The sequence below is a fragment of the Ovis canadensis genome, chromosome 2 (genome assembly GCF_042477335.2).
Source record: "Ovis canadensis isolate MfBH-ARS-UI-01 breed Bighorn chromosome 2, ARS-UI_OviCan_v2, whole genome shotgun sequence".
Lineage (NCBI taxonomy): Eukaryota > Metazoa > Chordata > Mammalia > Artiodactyla > Bovidae > Ovis > Ovis canadensis.
In genome coordinates this window covers 157,522,283-157,542,928 of record NC_091246.1, presented here as the reverse complement: position 1 = coordinate 157,542,928, position 20,646 = coordinate 157,522,283, and the positions used below count along the sequence as shown (strand labels likewise).

The 20,646-nt window shown below is 38.3% G+C and overlaps 1 protein-coding gene and 1 non-coding gene across 6 annotated transcripts in view; one reads left to right on the top strand and one right to left on the bottom strand.

Moving 5' to 3' along the window:
• The window catches only part of ACVR1C (activin A receptor type 1C), an 83,623-nt gene that overhangs the window by 25,323 nt on the left and 37,654 nt on the right, over positions 1–20,646 (bottom strand). For all 5 annotated transcript variants that reach the window (XM_069577499.1, XM_069577503.1, XM_069577500.1 and 2 more), the window contains one exon: positions 5,875–6,114. In XM_069577499.1, the coding sequence (XP_069433600.1) occupies positions 5,875–6,114 (240 nt within the window). The remainder of the gene's footprint in view (positions 1–5,874; positions 6,115–20,646) is intronic.
• On the top strand, positions 6,615–6,686 carry TRNAR-GCG (transfer RNA arginine (anticodon GCG)). Its single transcript has one exon. It is a non-coding gene; the product is annotated as a tRNA-Arg (tRNA).

Sequence of the window (20,646 nt, the reverse complement as noted above, 5' to 3'; positions counted from 1 at the left end):
GAGTTTGAGTGAACTCCGGGAGATGGTGATGGACAGGGAGGCCTGGCATGCTGTGATTCATGGGGTTGCAAAGAGTCGGACATGACTGAGCGACTGAACTGAACTGAAGCTTCAGCTTCCTTACCTGCTAAACTGCAATAATATTACCTCTCTCAAAGGAACACTGTGAGAATTCATCAGCATATCGAGCACCCAGCACGGTACCCGGCATATTACATGCTCCATAATGGTTCGCCCTTAACATTAAGTCTAAGGAGGGGTTGTTGTTGTTTAGTCACTAAGTCACTCTCAACTCTTTTGTGACCCCATGGACTAGAGCTCACCAGGCTTCTCTGTCCATGGGATTTCTCAGGCAAGAACACTGGAGTGGGTTGCTGTTTCCTTCTAGGGGATCTTCCTGACTCAGGGATTAAACCTGCATCTCCCGCATTAGCAGGCAGATTCTTTACCACTGAGCTACCAGTGAAGTCCAAGGAAGGATTACTTAGAGCCAAAAATAACGATGTTGTTTATAGAGATATTTCTTAATGACATAGGAAAATACTTTTGCTATAATAAAAACACTTTGTTAAATGAAAAAATACTTTTGCTAACGAAAAGCAGCAAATTCTATCCATCTAAATAAGTGTATCTAGCTATTCAAAATATGTCTAGGAAAAAGACTAAAAAGAATATATGCTAGATTTATGATGGGTATTTCTATTTAGTGGGAATTAGGTGAAGTAAATTGTGAGATTCTTCTTTCTAATGCTGTACATTTTCTTGATTTCCCCAAATATTTATTACTTTTATAATTAGAGAGAAAATAACTGAAGAGGTCACAGTATAATTTCTTCAGAAGAGTGATGTTTAGTGATCATTGTACTCTGATGGCTGGGAAACCCTGATAGCATCAATCCTGTAAGGTCCTGTAGGCTTTACCTCCACTCCTGAAATGAGCCACAATTTGTTCAAATGTTCTTTTCTTCGTGAGAACCACCCACTATGACTAAATAAGCACAGACTATAAGTCTGCTATTATACGTCTCAACAGTTAGCCACAGAGCCCCACAGCCAGGAGCTTCTTCTGCGATCACCTGGTTCAATGTTATCATTTTACAGATGAGAAAATTGGGCCTGCAGCGTAATCAAAAACTTGCCCAGGAATAACTGGAAGGCAGACATACAACTAAAACACTGGCTTTCAATCCAAATTCTTGCTCTCTCACCATTTCAATGGATATGACTGCAATCCTTGCCCATTGGAAACATTTCTAGCAGCAAACTTTCCAGGCCATTTTCAGTAAGCTATCGTCAGTTTTACTACCTGACACATAACGAAAGTTGTACGAACAATTATTAACCCAAATTACAATTTCGATATCTCTCCTCCCTCCCCTTATTTTGCACGCACAAATTCAAAAAAGCATAACCATGACCAATCACTACCTATGAAAACACAACAATGACAACTGGCTAGAAAACTACATAAGTCAATATTTTCAAATTGCAAACTTATTAGGCACATGATCAATACTCCAGACCAGGGACAAAGTAGGATATCATCTAAGGTAATCAGCACAGCAATTAAGTTGAGAGAGTAAAATTCAATGAAAGTTGCTTCAGGATCTTTGAAAGCAACCACCAAAAAAAATCTGAGTAAGTGTTACACTCTTAGAGATTTCCTTTGCAGACACAGGGACGTTGGTTTTCCCTGCAAATCGAAGATCCCCTGGAGGAGGGCATGGCAATCCACTCCAGTATTGCACCTAGAGAACCCTATGGACAGAGGAGCCTAATGGGCTACAGTCCATGGGGTCCAAAGAGTCAGACATAACCGAAGTGACTTAGCATGCAGCACGTAGAAACTGAGGCCTGTCTGATAGAAACATCATCATTTATCAGGAGTGTAATATCACAACAGAAACCAGCAACCTACCCAGCCTCTTTGAAGCCACCTGAGACACCATCATCTCTCAAAGACAATGCAGTCAAACCTCAGTCAGTTCTCCTCTCTTGCAGGCATTGTATTGCTTTGAAATTTGTCCCTGACCAGGTTGGGATATGCTTCACAATTTTTATCTCTCAACACCTGACAAAGTTGCTTCTTTTAAAGTCACTGGCCAGGGAAGAGAAGCAGAGGGGAAGGAAAATGCCTGATTTCCTTCTGATCGGTGAGCTTTTGTGACAGAAGCCTTGCTACACACGGATATATTCTCCCTGGTGATCCAAGGCAATATAGCCATCCATTCCTGTTATCCACTGGTTACTGCCAAACATATGCCACTGGCTTTGGAGAAAAATCTCTAGAACGCTTTGAAGCTGATCATTTGAAAAATCATCCATGTCTGGGTACATTTACAGCTTTCTTTTAAGAAAGAACTTAGAATAATCTAAAGAGAGGGTCCAGCAATTAGTTAAGTCTTGATTTACGTTTCCAGATGAACAAAAAATACAAAAAAACTTAATTTCTGATTTTATGCCCTGGCTCATGAATACTTTCTTAAACTAAATACTAAGCTTCCAGTTATAAACTCTCCATTACTTTTATTAGAAAGGGAAATCCTTGATCATCTTAAACATATTCAAGTAGTTCCAGGGCTTCCCTGTTGGTTCAGTGGCAAAGGATCTGCCTGCCAATGCAGGAGACACAGGTTCAATCCCTAGTCCAGGCAGATCCCACTTGCCAAAGAGAAACTAAGTATATGAGCCGCAACTATTGAGCCTATGCTCTAGAGCCCAGAACCTGCAACTACTAAACCTACATGCTGCAAGTACATGTGCACCCTAGAGACTGCACTCTGCCAGAAGAGAAGCTACAGCAATGAGAAGCCCACACCACAGCTAAGAAAAGCCCTCACAGAAACAAAGACCCACTACAACCATATGTAGGAAAATAAACAAATTATTTTTAAAATGGGAGTAGCTCCAAAACATATATTCCTGCTTTACATCTTCATATGAACTGAAATGTTTTGGTGGGGATGAAATAGATGGCTATTTAATCACTTAAACATTTCAGAAATTATACAAGATTTCAAGGAAGTTGGCACAAATCAGAGCTTTCTGGGCTGATATTCTGAACCTAGAACATCTCCAGGGCTCAAGAAATTAAGGTCCAGTGGCCCCCAGAATGTAACACTCAAGGAAGAAAGAGTATTAAATCCTAACAGGTTTTACTTTTAAAGAAAAAGTGACTTTAGGGGAAATGCTTTCAGTTTTTCACCATTGAGGATAATGTTCATCATAGCACTCTTTATAATAGCCAGGACATGGAAGCAACCTAGATGCTCATCAGCAGAAGAATGGATAAGAAAGCTGTGGTACATATACACAATGGAGTATTACTCAGCCATTAAAAAGAATACATTTGAATCAGTTCTAATGAGGTGGATGAAACTGGAGCCTATTATACAGAATGAAGTAAGCCAGAAAGAAAAACACCAGTACAGTATACTAACACATATATATGGAACTTAGAAAGATGGTAACGATAACCCTGTATGCAAGAGAGCAAAAGAGACACAGATGTATAGAACAGTCTTTTGGACTCTGTGGGAGAGAGAGAGGGTGGGATGATTTGGGAAAATGGCATTGAAACATGTATAATATCATATAAGAAATGAATCGCCAGTCCAGGTTCAATGCAGGATACAGGATGCTTGGGGCTGGTGCACTGGGATGACCCAGAGGGATGGTACAGGGAGGGAAGGTGGGAAGGGGGGTCAGGATGGGGAATACATGTACACCCGTGGTGGATTCATGTTGATGTATGGCAAAACCAATACAATATTGTAAAGTAAAACAATAATAAATAAACAATAAATGGTTAAAATAAAGAAAGAAAGAAAAGAAAAAGTGCCATCTTTCTATACAGCAACATAATTTGGATTTCTTTCACAAGCTTCACAGTTTGGCGATATTCTTTTCAATATTCCTCCTTTGAAAACATGTCTCCTGATTTGCGTGGTGGTGTAAACACTGAGGCTTTGGTCAGTCAGCAAGCGATCATGCCCCCAGAGCCAGGAAACTACTTGGGCTTTCTGGATGGTGTAATTAGGTCTCTCTTCTGATAAACACTTCTGAGTCCAAAGCTGCTTTGTGTTAAATATGGATGCCCATACAGAAGCTACCCACTCCTCTGTCATCTGCCCTTGTTAATTGTGCCTGCCTGGATGCTCCTAAAGGCCATGGGCAAGGGAAGTTTTCAAAATCTGTTTGGGGTAATCATCCTTAATGATCTTTCCAAAGCAGGAATGACCGAAATGGGCCACTGAGGCTCACCCTAGTTCATGTTTCTGCAGCACCATGTGCTGAAATATACATGTGTTGGGACCTAACAAACGCCATGATAGGCTTCAGGGGCTAAGGTAGGACTCACGGGAAAGGCTGAGTCATTGCCCAGTGAGGTCATCCCCGCGGATGCCAGGACTTGTCTAATCAGCATACTCCCCATAACCTGGTTTGAGTTTATCAGGACGTAAAAGACATCTCCCTGCAGCCAATAGCCAATTAGTAAATACCAGGAAACCCCTGCAGCCAACAAAGATTAGCCAATTAGTAAATACTAGGAAACTCCTGCAGCCAATCAGCCCCTGCCAACTCTCTGTTCTAAAACCTATAAATACTGTTGTAAATCTGGGCTCAGGGCTCCTTGCTCCACTCCACTGCGTTGGATGTGGCGGGAGCCCTAGCTCGAGCTAGAAATAAAACCCCATCATGCTTTTGCATTGCTGTGGATGTCTTATTCTCTCAGTTTTGGGGACTCGGACTCTGGGCATAACACATGATGGCTGGAAGTCCTCTGCCATCTTAGGGAGTTTGTGATTACTGAGGAGAAGCTGCTCTGTTACCCGAAACCCAAAAAGCCCTTGGATGCTTTGTGCTATGAGAAAGGCTCATTTAAGCCAAAACACAGCCTGGTATTTTGAACAGCTTCATCAGGGGTTCTGAAGTTCCATTAAAGATGGAAAGAGTTATCATATAACCTTAGCAGCAGCAGCAGCCAACACAGGAATGCTGTACTCTTCCCTTTTGTCTTCTGTTTCTAAGCTTTAAGAACATATTCTTGATTTGAATTTCAGGTCAGCTCCCTATTAACTTCACACACACACACACACACACACACACACACACACATCCCAGGGGTTGATTACAGATTCCAAAGACTTTCATAATCACAAGCAAAGAACACTACTTTGCATAACTAATATCTTTTCCCCAGAATTCAATGCTTAAGCCCTATAACACTTTTGTGCCCCCGAAACATAACCAAGACAGCAACAACTATTATTGCTAACCAGAAAGTGGCAGAGGGCTGAGAAAAGAAACTCCTGTCTTCAGAAATAAATTCTGAAAGCATGTGAAAATGAGAATCTGAATACCTAAAGGCACAAAAAGCAACTGAGAAGATTTAATTCTTTAGGCCAGGACAGTTTTTACTCTTCATCAAATCCTGAAAGAAGTTTCTATGCCAGAATTTACCATGTACCATATCAAGTATTTTAAACAATGGGATTAATAATATTTGGGCCCCTTTTTTGTTAAAAAGTGAGGTACCTAGAAGACTCAAAGTCATAGAGCCAGAAAGTACATAGGTAGATTCCAGGGGATGGGGGATGGGGGGAGAGACGGGGGAGGGGATGGAGAGTTAGTGTCTAATGGGGACATAGCTTCAGCTTAGGAAGGTGAACATTTCAGAAGATGGGAAGATGGTGAGAGTTGTACAACAATGTGTGTCTTTAGCGCCACTGAACTCTACACTTAAATATAGTTAAAATAGCGTGCTGTATATTATGTGACTTTTACCACAATAAAAAAATTTAAGAAAAGAAAAAGGGATTTATTTTTATATAACAGTTTTTCTTACTGAAAAAATGAACAACAGGCACATACCAGAGCCAGATCCAGAGGCAGTCACATCGTAAATCAGATCTTTTAGAGTTTTCCCAGCATTTACCAGATTGCATTCAGAGAGGGGCTCCTCCACATTCGATCTCTTTTTCTTTCTGTAGGTGCACTGTCGAGCTTGGCATGCCCATACTGTCAGCACTGAAGCTACGGACAGGAGGAAAACTGGCACAGTAATAACAATGGTCAGCTCCATGGGTCCAAGCTTTGGGGCATTTGGTGATGCTTTAATTAAGAAAAGAAAGAACATGACCATAAGTCAATCCATGTTAAGTATTTTATAACTGGAAATACAGTCACCCAAAATTCACATCTATAATGTGCAGCTACACAATATTCACTCATGCTGGTTGGTAAAGAGTTTCTGTGGTAAAAAGCAAAGGTGGGGAAAGAGAGTCGAGGTTAGGAGGCAACTGCGGTTAGGTTCTGTCAGGTGACAGTGGGAGACGGTATCAGGATCGTGGAAAGCACTAGCACCTGGGATCCTTTTTAAAGCCTCCAAACCATTTAACATTTCATGACTATTTTCTCCCCATGTTTCAGCCATCCATCCTTAAGGCATGTTCGTTGTTTTTTGCCACAAATGATCACTGAGCTCTTACAACCCGTTGCCACTATTCCAGGTGCCGGAGTTAGGGTAGTGAGTGAGAGAGCCCAAATGCTTGCTCTGTGGTGCTTTATGCTCACATACCCACGGATGGAAATGTGATACAAAAGCAAGGGCTTCCCTGGTGGCTCAGACGGTAAAGTGTCTGCCTGCGATGCGGGAGACCCAGGTTCGATTCCTGGCTCGGGAAGATCCCCTAGAGAAGATAATGGTAATCCACTCCAGCACTCTTGCCTGGAAAATCCCATGGACGGAGGAGCCTGATAGGCTACAGTCCATGGGGTCGCAAAGAGTCAGATATGACTGAGCGACTTCATCCACAGACGGAAAAGTGATACAAAAGCAAGAGCTCATAAGTCGAAGAAAATAAAGTCGAGCAAAGAGACAGACTGATGGTGGGATGCTCCTTGTAGACAGATGGTCACATAAGGCCACAGCGGGGAGGTATCAGGGAGCAGTAAGCGAAGTAGCTCCAGGAAGCCTATTCTCAGCAGAAGGAAATCAGGTGTAACAAGGGGCCCTGAGGCAGAGACCTACTGGGCACAGTTCACGAATAATCTTTGCCTGGAGCACAGTAAATAAGGAGGAAGGTGAAAGGATATGGGGTCAGTGAGGTCAAAGAGAGAAGGATCATGTGGGCTCTTGCAGGCTGAAAGCACTCTGAATTTTATTCCAAGTAGAAGCTGTCACAGACTTTTGAACAGACAAAAGATAGTATCTAATATATTCTGAGTGGCTGCTGTATGAACAGACGCTAGGGGCATGAAAGTAAAAGCTAAGAAACCAATTACAACGTGTCTGGTATTTTCAGTGTAAGCATTTTTGCCACAAATATTTTTGCTGAATAACCAGTTGGCCACAAGGCAGTTTGGCTGTAAAAGATAAAATAACAAAAAATAAAAGGGTGACATTAAAAAGGAAACAATGAGGGACTTCCCTGGCCATCCAGTGGTTAAGACTCCGTACTTCCAGTGTTTAATGGGTTTAACCCCTGGCTGGAGAACTAAGATCCCATATTCTGTTTGGCGTGGCCAAAAAATAAATAAATAAACATTAAAAAAAAAAAAAACAATGAAATGTGAAAATGAATACTACAGTTTCAAATATTTTATAGTTAAATATAAAATATTTGAATATATTTAAAATGTGCAAAGGTTCATGGTGTGTACTGCATAAATAATTTTATATAGTGAGTTGTACCTAAGAACTTGTCTTCCAAGTCTTTTGTTCATAGTATTTTACATATACATATATATATATATATATATATATGCTTGTCTATTCATCTCCTCGTTTAGTGTAACACTTTTTTGCTAAAATGTATTCCTTCCTTAAGAGAGGTACCAGGGCTTCCCTGATAGTCCAATGGTTAAGAGTCTGCCTTGCAATGCAAGGGATACCAGTTCAATCCCTGATCCAGGAAGATCCCACGTTCCGTGGAGCAACTAAGCCCCTGTGCGACAACTACTGAGCCAGCCCTCTAGAGCCAGGAAACCACAACTACTGATCCCATGCGCTGCAGCTACTCAAGCCTGCGCACCCTAGAGCCTGAGCTCTGCAACAAGAGAAACCACAATGAGAAGGCCATGTACCGCAACTGGAGAATAGCCCCTGCTCGTGGCGACTAAGAGAAAACCCACATGCAGCAACAAAGACCCACCACAGCCAAAAAACAGTAAGAAATTTAAAAAAAAGAGAGAGGTATCAGTCTCCAAATACTAGGGTGTATATTTGTAACTGAGTTTTGTATTGCTTTGTGAAAGCCTCTATGTTGTTGTTTCTTCTTGCAAACTATCACATGTTGATAGATAAGTCACATGTTGATAGTCCATGTCCACTGACAGACATCCCAAAGTTGCATGGAAAATGTAGGTTCAACACTGCACCTTCAAGTCACTGAAGGATTTGAAAACCAACGTTATCATTTTCTAGTATTGTACACAATTTGGCTTTACCTTCTCTTATTTCATATTTCAATAATTGTTGTCATCCAATGTTTTAAGATCACCATCTACTTATCTCTCTATAGACCAGTATGACAGCTAACATTCATCTAATATAAAAATGGGGGCACTCCATCAATGGAGAAATGAAACCAAACTATCACACCAAAGTGTCAACCAGTTATTTCATCTTCTACAGCAAAATTACCTTGAGGCCAATTAGTTATATAACAAAAACTGTTTGCTGCAAAAATGTTTGCTGTAAAGATGCTTACCTGGAGAATACATACAGCCCAATTAGAAACCTGATGCAATAATTGAGGCAGAAGATGATGGTTTTGGCTGACAACTCTAAAATAGTATCTCCTTCTTATTGCTTGTTTATTCTCTATACCTTTTTCCTGTTTTATTTAACTTCCTGAATCTTATCACTATCTGAAACATCATATATTCATTTACTTATTATCCAATTCCTTCCAAAGCACATATGCTAGTTCTTCATGAGAAGAAGAACTAAGTCATTTCTCAGACTTTCTTCTTTGCAATGACAATCCAAGAGAGCTTAGTATATTAAATGTACTTGAATTTCACTTACAACATGTTAATCAGAATATGAGAACATAATTCAAAAATAAATATTGTTTAATTCTAAAGGAAAAACAATCAAAATCCTCAAAAATGTGTTCACGAAAGTTTCACTATAATCTTAAAAATAGTAGTCTATCTACTACTAATGAATAAACGATTTAAAACTGTTAAGTGAGCTTTGGAAACACGTTTCATGCTCTTCTATTTACTTTGCCAGGTGAATTTTGGCAGGTCAAACTGTTCTGATTGTCACAGGGTTCCTCTGAAATCATTAGAAGTTGTACAGGTGCATAGAAGGACAGCTTGGCCTTGAATGTTCTTAGGACAAGGTGCTAAAAGAGTTCTCAGACTTGACTTTGATTAAGAAACCATCAACCATGGAAGCTGAAATTTCAAAATTTGCTGTTATAAAAAAGTTTTACTGTCCACTTCAAAATAGTCTTTGAAATCTACATTTCAAGTTGCATCCATATTTTTATGCCCTCACAGAAGTATTTCAAGAATTCTAAGAAAGCCACAGAATGCACTTAATAATTTGCAATTTACATAAACATGTACTGACACATGATTTTAAAAAATAAAATTCCACTATTGGATACATTTATATGGATAAATTTTATTTTGATACATGTTACTAGGAACTATTAATATAAACATTATAGTTAAAAAGCTTATTGATGGCTTTCATTTTAGTAAAGCTCTATTAAGCAGAGCTCAGATCATCACTATAGCAACCAATAAAGAGGCAAAAGGTCAGCAAGCCTGAAAATACCACAATATCTATAAAAGTGCTCTTCTCTGGTGATGGGTACTGCACTCAGGGATGTTTATTACAGATGGGCAATGTTTCTACCTTTGTGAACAAATGTACTGATATGAGTTAGTAAGAAAAAAAGATGACTTGGCTAGAAAAAGGCTAGCAACACCATCCAGAAAGCTCCCTAAGCACTGAGCAATTTTTAAGGCAAACATCTGTAAAACTATCTTCTAAACCAAATGTTGATTGTAATCGCTACAAGGGACAAATGAAGAAAACTGTAGTCTACATCCAATGAGTCATGGTAGAAAAAGTCATGGTAAGAATACATTTTGGTAAGTTATCTTGGATGACCCTATTAATTTTTCTAGCAGGTTTTACAGTCTTGATCATAGGAGAACTCCTATTTGATGACAATTTCTAATTTCTCAGACCATGTCAACTGAGATGATTTCTCCACGGAATAATAGCTCCATGGTGGGGTATATATTAATACCAAAAGTGAGTTCTGGGAGTGCTGCATTGCTAATTCTAGTTATTTCACGCTCTAGTAAATTAAATAGAAGAAGATGGGAAGATAGAGACAGGTACTAGCCCAGATGGAGGAGTGCTTAGCTTACAAAAGTCTCTGCTATATAAGTTCTGCAATACATTAAACCAAGACAGAGCAGGGGAAGGAAGTACAGATAGGGCAGGAAGAAGGGCATGCACGAGGTGGGAGATTCCGCACAGCTAGAGGGAATCATGCAGAAGTCAAAAGATTGTAAAAAGGTGTGTTTGGGTGTGCTCAGTCGATTCAGTCGTGTCCAACTCTTTGTAACCCCGTGGACTGTAGCCCTCCAGGACCCTCTGTCCATGGGATTCTCCAGGTAAGAATACTGGAGTATCTACTCCATGCCATGCCCTCCTTCAAGAGATTTTCCTGGACACCAGGAATCAAACTGGTGTCTCTGATGTCTCCTGCATTCCAGGCAGATTCTTTGCCCACTGAGCCACCTAGGAAGCCCCTGTAAGAAGCTAAATAACACCAAAAACGGAGAAGGAAATGGTAACCGACTCCGCTATTCTCATCTGGAAAATTCCATGGACAGAGGAGCCTGGCAGGCTGTAGTCCATGGGGTCGCAAGGAGTTGAACACGATTTAGCAACTAAAGAACAAAGACCAAGGGAAAAAGAAAAAAAAAAAACAAAGAAGAGGAAAAAAAGAAGAAAGGAAGGAAGGAGGAAGGGAGAAAGGAAAAAGGAAAGAAAGGAGACATTTTTTAATCTTTGTGTATTTACAACTTTCCCTAGAGAAAAAAAAAAAGAGTGAGACTGGTGATGGTGAAAGCAGTGGTGGTCACCAACGCTCAGATGAAGTTCAGAGCCAGTTTAGACACCTCAGCTTCTCCCAGGACAGCTTTCATGACCTCCTCGCCATCTCCTATTTCTGGCCTTAGGGAAACAAACTCCAAGATTAAAAGAAAAAGATGACAAAATGTGAGGATGGGCTCCGTGTTTCCTCCCCTGCTGACCTTTTCTGTTTATGAAAAGTATGAAAAATCATCAATGTGTATGAGATTGATGTGACCTTCACATCAATTAATTTGCATTTCCTTAGTACATGCTATGAGGAGATGCCTTAGAACTAGGCAGAGATGTGGACTTGATCAATTGCTTCAAATAACTCGTATTGACCACGGCACAAAAGTCTGTATTATATTTATGTTCAACTTAAAGGTATATTTCTTAACTGTATGTGAATGACATTCAACTGAATAGAAACTAAGATATTACAATGGAGAGATGTATAGAAAATGAAGATATAGTGACTGAAAAGATATGTACGGACTGGACAGCTGTTTAAAAACACATTCGCGCAAAGAAAACAGAGGCCTTCATTCAGAAAACGTGAATTTTTATGAACCATTTCAAGGTTAGTGCTTCCTTCCCAAAAGTTGCTATAGCAAGCAGCTACGTCAATTTAAAAGGGTCCAAAACATCCCTAAAGAAACCACAGAGTAATTTATCATTAAAACTGCTCCTCTTCCTTTCATTAAATTTTTCCTCAAGTGAAAAGATGCTATTATTGCAAGGTTGAATCCATGAATGTATTAATATAAATATCAAACCTTTAACTGCCTCCCAACTACCACCAACTCCCCCACAAAGGAGAAGCATTTCTTTCTCCAAGCTTGTGGCTTTGAAATGTTCTCAGAATAAATAACCAAAAAGACAGTGTTGCTGGGATGTCTCCTGATGGGTCTGTTTCTATCCTGGCACCAGAAGAAATGCCACCAGGAACATATAAATGACATGGTGATGTACTGTCCGTCTATTTACCCTATAAACTTCTTTGACCTTTGAATTCAGTTAAAGAGCTTTTTGTTTAGTTCACACATTTCTGGGGGGAAACTATAGAAATAATTGCAGCTGAAACAGAAAAAAGAAATACATTAAAGATATTCAAACCTACCTTGTTAATTAGCTCAACAGGAATCATTTCTTTTGTCAAAAACAGAATGACATGTTAAGAAATGAGAAATTTCTCAAATCTTCATGATTAACCTACTTTACCTGCCATTTCAAAGCTCCTTTAAATATGGGTAGCATTATTTCAAACATTTGCTTGATTGTAATGAAAGTACATGTCTAATTTATTTCTTGTTGCTTTACTACATTGGTTCAAAACCTGGAACCAAAAGGATTGGTGTGTATTGTATAATATTCCTCTGAGAACAACTCTGGGGTTGGAGGCAGGAAGTTGGGCAGACTCCACATCTTTGTGTAGTTTAAAATCTACTAAGGATACATGACCCATCTAGGGTGCAATTCCAAAACAACTTTGTTGTTATTCAGTCACCAAGTCATGTCCGACTCTTCGTGACCCTATGGACTGCAGCAGGGCAGGCCAGGTCTGCAGGCAAAACTATGGAGAAAACTTTATAGGAGCAAGGGATATGGGAGATAAAAAGATCATAATGAAGAGTTCCATTCATGATGAATCAGTCTAATATAAAGAATATGTAACTAAGCTTATATGCGTGAAGTACACACATGGGAAGTAGAATGGGTCGAAGGAATTACATCGCAAACACTAGTTTTATTTGTCTGACACGTCGATGTAATTTTTTACTCCCGATTACAGGGTCCCTCCACCACCACCATCACCTTCACAGTGACCCTTATAAATGTTATCAGGAAAAGTCCAATTAGAAGTTAATTTGGTTAGATCCTTCCAATATGCTCCACTAGAGGGGGCATTATATGGTCCCCCTTCTTCACAAAGAGAATAGTCATGTCAAACAGGTTGTTTCTGATAAATGTGAACCTCGAGTAGGTGAACAGTGGCAGAATATTTTCTGCTCTAGACATTCAACTGAACCCTGACAGTGACAGAAATAATAGGAGAATTATTTCGGCCTTTTGACCAAATCAGATGAGGTATTGACGGGGCCATTCCATCAATCGGCGCTCAATCTGTAAATGGCTATCTGCATACATGTTCTACGTATGTGGCCGGGTTTCATGAGTGTGGAACAGACAGGGAGCTCCACCCATTAAAATATTTCCTGGCTAGTTCTCCTTGTCCTCCTGGTTTCTGGGAGGAACACTGAGAAGCTTCAAATCTTCTTTTGTCCACCAGCACCTGAATTTAAGAATAATAATTACTTTATATTTTAAGGAAATAGGAATATTAGATTGAAGAATGAAGAATATAATCTTTGGGGTAGGAAGACCTTTGACTCAAGCAGAGGTGAGACTAATACAATGTAGAAAAATTAAAATTGGTTTCACAGTTTTTCTTCATTGCAGGGCATGTACCAGGGTTAGTTTATTAATCTGTCATCAAAACACATATTCTTTTATTTATTCATTTTATATTAGAATGTATTTGATTTACAAAGTTTTGTTACAAAGTTTGATTTACAAAGTTAGTGTCAGGTGTAGAGAAAAGTGATTTAGTTATATATTCATATATCCATCTTTTTTTCAGATTCTTTTTCCATTATAGGTTATTACAGAGTATTGAGTAGAGTTCCCTGTGTTAATATAGTAGATCCTTATTGATTATCTATTTTATATATAGTAGTATGCATTATACTACTATTCTAGTCTATTCTATTCTAGTCAAAGCTATGGTTTTTCCAGTAGTCACGTATGGATGTGAGAGTTGGACTATAAAGAATGCTGAGTGTCGAAGAATTGATGCTTTTGAACTGTGGTGTTGGAGAAGACTCTTGAGAATCCTTTGGACCGCAAGAAGATCAAACCAGTCAACCCTAAAGGAAATCAGTCCTGAATATTCATTGAAAGGACTGATGCTGAAGCTGAAATTCCAGTGCTTTGGCCACCTGATGCAAAGAACTGACTCACTGAAAAAGACTCTGATGCTGGGAAAGATTGAAGGCAGGAGGAGATGGGATGACAGAGGATAAGATGGTTGGATGGCATCACCAACTCAATGGACATGAGTTTGGGAAAGCTCTGGGAGTTGGTTATGGATAGGGAAGCCTGGCGTGCTGCAGTCCATGGGGTCACAAAGAGTCAGACACAACTGAGCGACTGAACTGAACTGAACTGAACTGAACTGAGTACTCTTAAATGAGGCTTCCCTGGTGGCTCAGGCAATAAAGAACCTGTCTGCAATGATTGAGACTGAGTCTGATCCCTGGGTCAGGAAGATCCCCTGGAGAAGGAAATGGCGACCCACTCCAGTGTTCTTGCCTGGAGAATTCCTTGGACAGAGGAACCTGGCAGGCTACAGTCCATGGGGTCACAAAATGTCAGATACAACTGAGCAACTAAGACTTCACTTTTACTTTCACTTTATTCTTCAATGATACATTTCTATAAAGAAATTAGATAGTAATTACTCAAAGAATATGTTAGGTTTTTTTTTTTAGTCAATTTTTTCCATAAGAAAAAATTAAAGTTCCTTGGAAACAGCACCCAATCTCCTAGCTGAGAGCATTGTTCAGAGAAAGCACTTAAAATATTGATGGTGAAGGAAAAGTTACACTTCTCTGTCTTAAAGTTCCAGCTAATATAATTACTCCTACAGATAACACAAAGGCAGAAGGGGAAGGGGACGACAGAGGATGAGACGGTTAGATGGCATCACCGACTCAACGAACATGAGTTTGGGTAAACTCCGGGAGTTGATGATGGACAGGGAGGCCTGGTGTGCTGTGGTTCGTGGGGTCGCCAAGTCGGATACGACTGTCGACTGAACTGAACACATAACACATTCACATGGAGCAGCTTGTTCACTTGAAAGGAATGACATTGAGATAATGATATTTTCAATCAGTACAATATCTGTATGTTATAATGACCCCCAAAAGTATTTCAATAAACAGGTAATAGTATTTACATAATTGAGAAGAGTATGGCTTATATAGTGTAAAATCCTCAATTTAGGATTGCTTATAAATTTCACTTTCAATTTCCTATTATATCCCTATGAACAAAATTTCATGATTAAAATCAGTGTACTTGTTCCTTGAGACAAGAAATGCTTCCTATATTAATCTCTTAGAGCACAAGTTTGACTTTTTGTATGCTTACATTTCAGATGCTTTCCAAAATGCAAAAATTATAGCATCTTTCAGTTTATGGGGAAAAAAATATGCCTGTCTGGCACACCTGTCAGGTGTGGGTGAGTCCTCAGAGAATGAGCTACAAATGGATTTGTTGATGTGATGGCAGAACAATTCCACAAGGGGTCCCATGAGTATTTCTCAGCATGTCCTGCCACCTTCCACTGCCTAGAGCTATGAATTTACGTTTAAAATAGAAAACCATAAAAGAGACATCAATGGGTTTCTTTAAAGGAATTGAAATAAGGAGACTCTTCAACTCCCCAAAGAATAATACTTGGTATCTGAGTCCGCAAAATTTTATAATTATAACATGCTTTAAACTTATTAATTTTTGATAAATTCAATTCTAATGTTTTGGCCCTTTATCTTCCTTTAAATGTAATCCTTCAGTTTGGTTTCAATAAGTCTAATTTAGACATGCGCCTAATCAATATGCATTGTCCATCCACCCTAGGTTATATAAATAACAAATTGTTCTTTTTTTCTTTACACAGCTGAGAACAGGAAGGTGAAAATGGTACTGAGGTTAAGAAAGTACTCACATTTTAAAGTTGAGCACATATTTTCTGTATTGAAACTAATTATTTAAATTAGTCAAAAATACAATAGTATTAAAATAGTGTACTGAACTCCAAAAGGAAAAATCAGAAATTCTTATTACACTTACTCTTTAAAGCACTGTATGTTTTGGTAGCAAAATAGGAACAAAGACACTCAGAACTTGAATGCTTTGCTGAATAGTCTATTTGCATATGAAGGTTGGTAAGTAGTGCAAGCATAAACTAAATAGCAAGCCTTATAAAAATGAACGGTATAAATAACAGATTTCTCTCGCCTAGGTTTCCTGACATTATCCTGGATGAATTTTCATGACAGTTTTAGTGTGCTCTTGATACTATTTGACATCACCACTATTTCTCTGAGCATCTTTCTGATGTCACCTACAGTCACCAAAAATCATTTCTGCTACAAATTACAATGTAACACAGCTATAAAAGAAACAAGCAACAAAATATGACTCCTTCACATAGGAAAATACATGTTTTAATAACAAGAAAAGAAAGCCAGACATAAAATTGTATTAAACAGAATAACTCAACTATATTAAAATAGAAAATATACTAAACTACTGAAAGTAGGAACTCTGAAAGTGAAAGTTGCTCAGTCTCATCCAACTCTTCGCAGCCCCATGGACTGTAGCCCTCCAGGCTCCTCTGTCCATGGGGATTCTCCAGGCAAGAATACTGGAGTGGGTTGCCATGCTCTCTTCCAGGGAATCTTCCCAACCCTGGGATCGAACCAATGTCTCTCTCATTGCCGGCAGATTCTTTACCATCTGAGCCACCAGGGATGCCCAAGGTTACCAGGATATAAGCTCAATAAGGACTGAATGAGTGAATGAATGAACAAGGAAAGCTCATGCCCAATAAGGAAGTCAGTCACTTCTGCTTCAGCCATCTGATACCAAGAGGGAGACTTCAAGGACGCCAAATCTTCTGATTTTTAGTCCATGGAATTCTCTAGGCCAGAATACTGGAGTGGGTAACCTTTCCTTTCTCCAAGGGATCTTCCCAACCCAGGGATCATACCCAGGTCTCATGCATTGCAGGCAGATTCTTTACCAGCTGAGCCACAAGGAAAGCCCAAGAATACTGGAGTGGGTAGCCTATCCTTTCTCCAGCGGATCTTCCCAAACCAGGAATTGAACCAGAGTCTCTTGCATTGCAGGTGGATTCTTTACCAACTGAGCTATCAGGGAAGCCCCAAGATAAGCCAGGTATCTATATTTTTATATTATGACTCAATGTTTAACATTATAAAGAAATTCACTTTTCCCCCAGAAACTATATACATCAAATGAAAGCTGTCTGTAGGTCAAATACAACCCATAAGTAGGTAGAACTCTGGATGACTTGTTTTGCTGTTTCTATATTCATTAAAACTGGGTTTAGCTAGTAACGACAGAGGAAATTATACAGAAGTTTCCCTTTCTCTTTCACGTAAAAGAAATTATTTCAGATGTTTGGGCCTCCCTGGTGGCTCATCAGTAAGCAAACCCACCTGCAAGGCAGGAGACACATTCTCATGGATGAGAATGACTTGCTGTTTCTTTTTTCATACTGTCTTTGTAGGGTTTTGATATCAAAGTTATGCACAGAATGGGTTAAGGAGTGTTTCCTCTTTGTGCACGGTTTGGAGGAGTTTGTGTAATAATTACACAATTATCTATTCCTGGAAATTTAGTGGAATTTTGTGGTAGAACCTCTTGGGCTTTGAAATGTTCCTTACAGATATGTCATAAGACTATTATAATTTATGTTATAATTTTCTAAAAGTTATGTTGTTCATAAATCATGTTGTTTTCAGCCTCATGTAGTCTCACTGTTTTTTTTAAGATCTATTTATTCTATTACCAAGACAATGGTATATTAAAATCCCCTTCTGAGATCATGGACTTCTCTATTTTTCCTTATACATCTGTAAATATTTTCTCTATTTCTGAGACAATATTCTTAAGCACACAGAAATTTTAATTTATTAAGAATCTCTCATAAATTGAAACTTTAGTCATTAAAAGGGGATCTTTTTTAACTCTAGTAATATAATTTTACCTGCTACTAATAGAAATGTCAACATTTTTATTTAATATATGCATTGTATATTAACGCACATATATCACATATATGTATATCAAAGCACATATCAAACCTTCTCATACTTTCCTCTAATTATCATCCTCTCTTCCATATTTTCTATTTTGTATTCTCTATATTACTGCATACAAAATAGTTTCTTTTGACCTGTATTTCAGATCCCTAATTCTCTCTTCAGTTGCTGTTGTACCAATTGTTGTTGAACCTATACATTAAGTTTCTAATTTTTGTTACTGTAGTTTTAATATTAAAAAGTTTTCTTCTTTTATTGTTCAAATCTACTAGTCCATTATATTTTTACAATTTCCTATTCTCTAAGAAATGTTTTAAATGTTCCTTTTGCTTCTTTAAACTTAGAAGAATGGGTGCTCTATGATTATTGTCTGATAACTCCAACATATGAAACCTTGTGCCCTCTTCCGCTGGCTCATGCTCATGTCATTTTGAAACCCTGTGAACTTGGAGTGCTTGCTCTTCACTATGTACTCCTCATGTCCTTGCAAAAGTGTTTGTGTGTGTTTCTCTGAGACCTAATATTAAATTACCTCTCTCCAGAGAGTCTGAACTTTCTTCTGGCAGGCCACTGGGGACACTATTAATCTGGGTCAAATTTTTTTTTTTTTTTTAAAGCTTTTCTTCTGGAGAGTACCACTCGGGCAATGGAAACGCAGGTGTAAAATCTCTGTGATGGCTAGGCTATGTCTGCACCTTTCCAAAAATTAGGTTTTGGGTTTGTTTTAAAGTTGTTTTATCTTTGGTTTCTTTTTTTCCCCCCGTTCTGCTTAGTAATAAATCCAAGCCTCCTCCCTGGGGTTAGAAGGAGATGAATTTACATCCATTTTAAACTGGTAGTAAGGAAAGAGACCTTTGATATTTCTGCTAAACATGGCAGTTTCTATTAGACGACTCAAATTGAGCCACTCATGTTTTTTCACTTTTCTCTGAATCTTGAGATTGCTAGTAGCAAAACCCAACATTTCCCTTGCTAGAAAAAGCAGATATGCAGGAGGAAAATCTTTCCAAATAAGAGTATCAGAAAGTTAGATAATAATACTGTAAACAACGATGGTGTTCACTGACTCTCAGGAAAAGAAAACTGAAAGTAGGCTGTTGACATTGTTGAGTCTGTATGCTAACAAATCAAAGAAAGAACCTATTTCAGATTTCTTATCATGTTGAGGCTGTGAACTCCCTCATTGGTTAAGATATTATCTAAGTGTCTGACACTTTTAGTTGAAAACATCCTCCTTTAACTTTTACCAATCCAATGGATGGAAAAAAATGGTATGTTACTAGTTTGCCTCTCCCCAACATTTATTTTTTCAGTATTTGATCATCTTTTTAATACTTGACCACTTTGAATATTTTCTTCTATAAAATTTCTGTAAAATGTGTTTTTTGCCCATTTTTTTCATTTAACACTCTCTTTCCTCCCTCTTTTCACTCCTTCTCTTGCCATGTACATGGACACACACACACACACACACACACACAGAGGCTCATTACTTTTTAAATAGTTACCTATTTTTCTAGTCATATATATTACAAATATTTCTATACCATATTTCATTTATCTTTGGTTTCACTTATGTTATCTTTTATTATTCATTTTTATTTTAGTTTCCATGTAGTCAATTATGTCTTTTCCTTTTATAACAGTTGGATTTCCTGTCTTATCTAAAACAGCTTCCATACTGTAAAGTCATAAAAATCTTTTTTCTCCCTAAATTTTCCTCTGACATTTAAATTGTTTTATGTTTCACAATTAGATATTTAATCAAGCTGTAATTTATTTTTGTATATGGTATGACACTGTGGTACAGCCCTGTCGTCTTCCAGATGGATAGATAATTACGCCAGCATCATTTCAAAAATAAACCATCATGGAATTTCCACTTCTGCCAAGTTACACTTTAGATGTCCACAGAAGCCCTTCTTAGTACAGCATACACAAAAAATGCTGAATAAAATACAAATGAAAAATTTTTTCTATTATATGATTAACCTGGTAGGGAAATAAATGAATTACTCAGCAACCAAAAATAAAATTCAGATCCAAAGAGATATCTGAGCACTAGGAAGTCCATTTACCCTGGAGGCATCTCCCAGTCCTTGGTAGTTAAGTGCTTAGTTTATCAGGAGATAAAACATGGTTCCTGAAATCACAAAAGGTCAGGTCAGAGATCCTAGTATAAATCAGTTAAATGAATGGTATTACACTGAAAATGAAACTAAATAGGAAATGTTCTGCAGAGAGACACTGGGTCTATATTCATCTATTTGTTTGTCTCAATCTTCACTTTCAGTAGAGCAGGAAAAAAAAAAAATCTCTTAAAAGAGATTCTCACCATAAGTGTGCATCTGTATAGGCATACTTAGAGCCAGAATTCATGCTATATGTTGGCAAAAAAAAACCCTAATCAAAACACTGAATAGATTTCAGTTGGTAGCACCTCCAGATACCTGGCAGAAGCTAATATAAATCTCCTCTGGAGGAATATATTTTAAAATAGGCCTCAAAAGTTTCCTCTATATATGATATGATATGATATATATTATATTATATTATATTGTATTATATTATATCCTCTATATATGATATTTGTATGGCAAAACCAATACA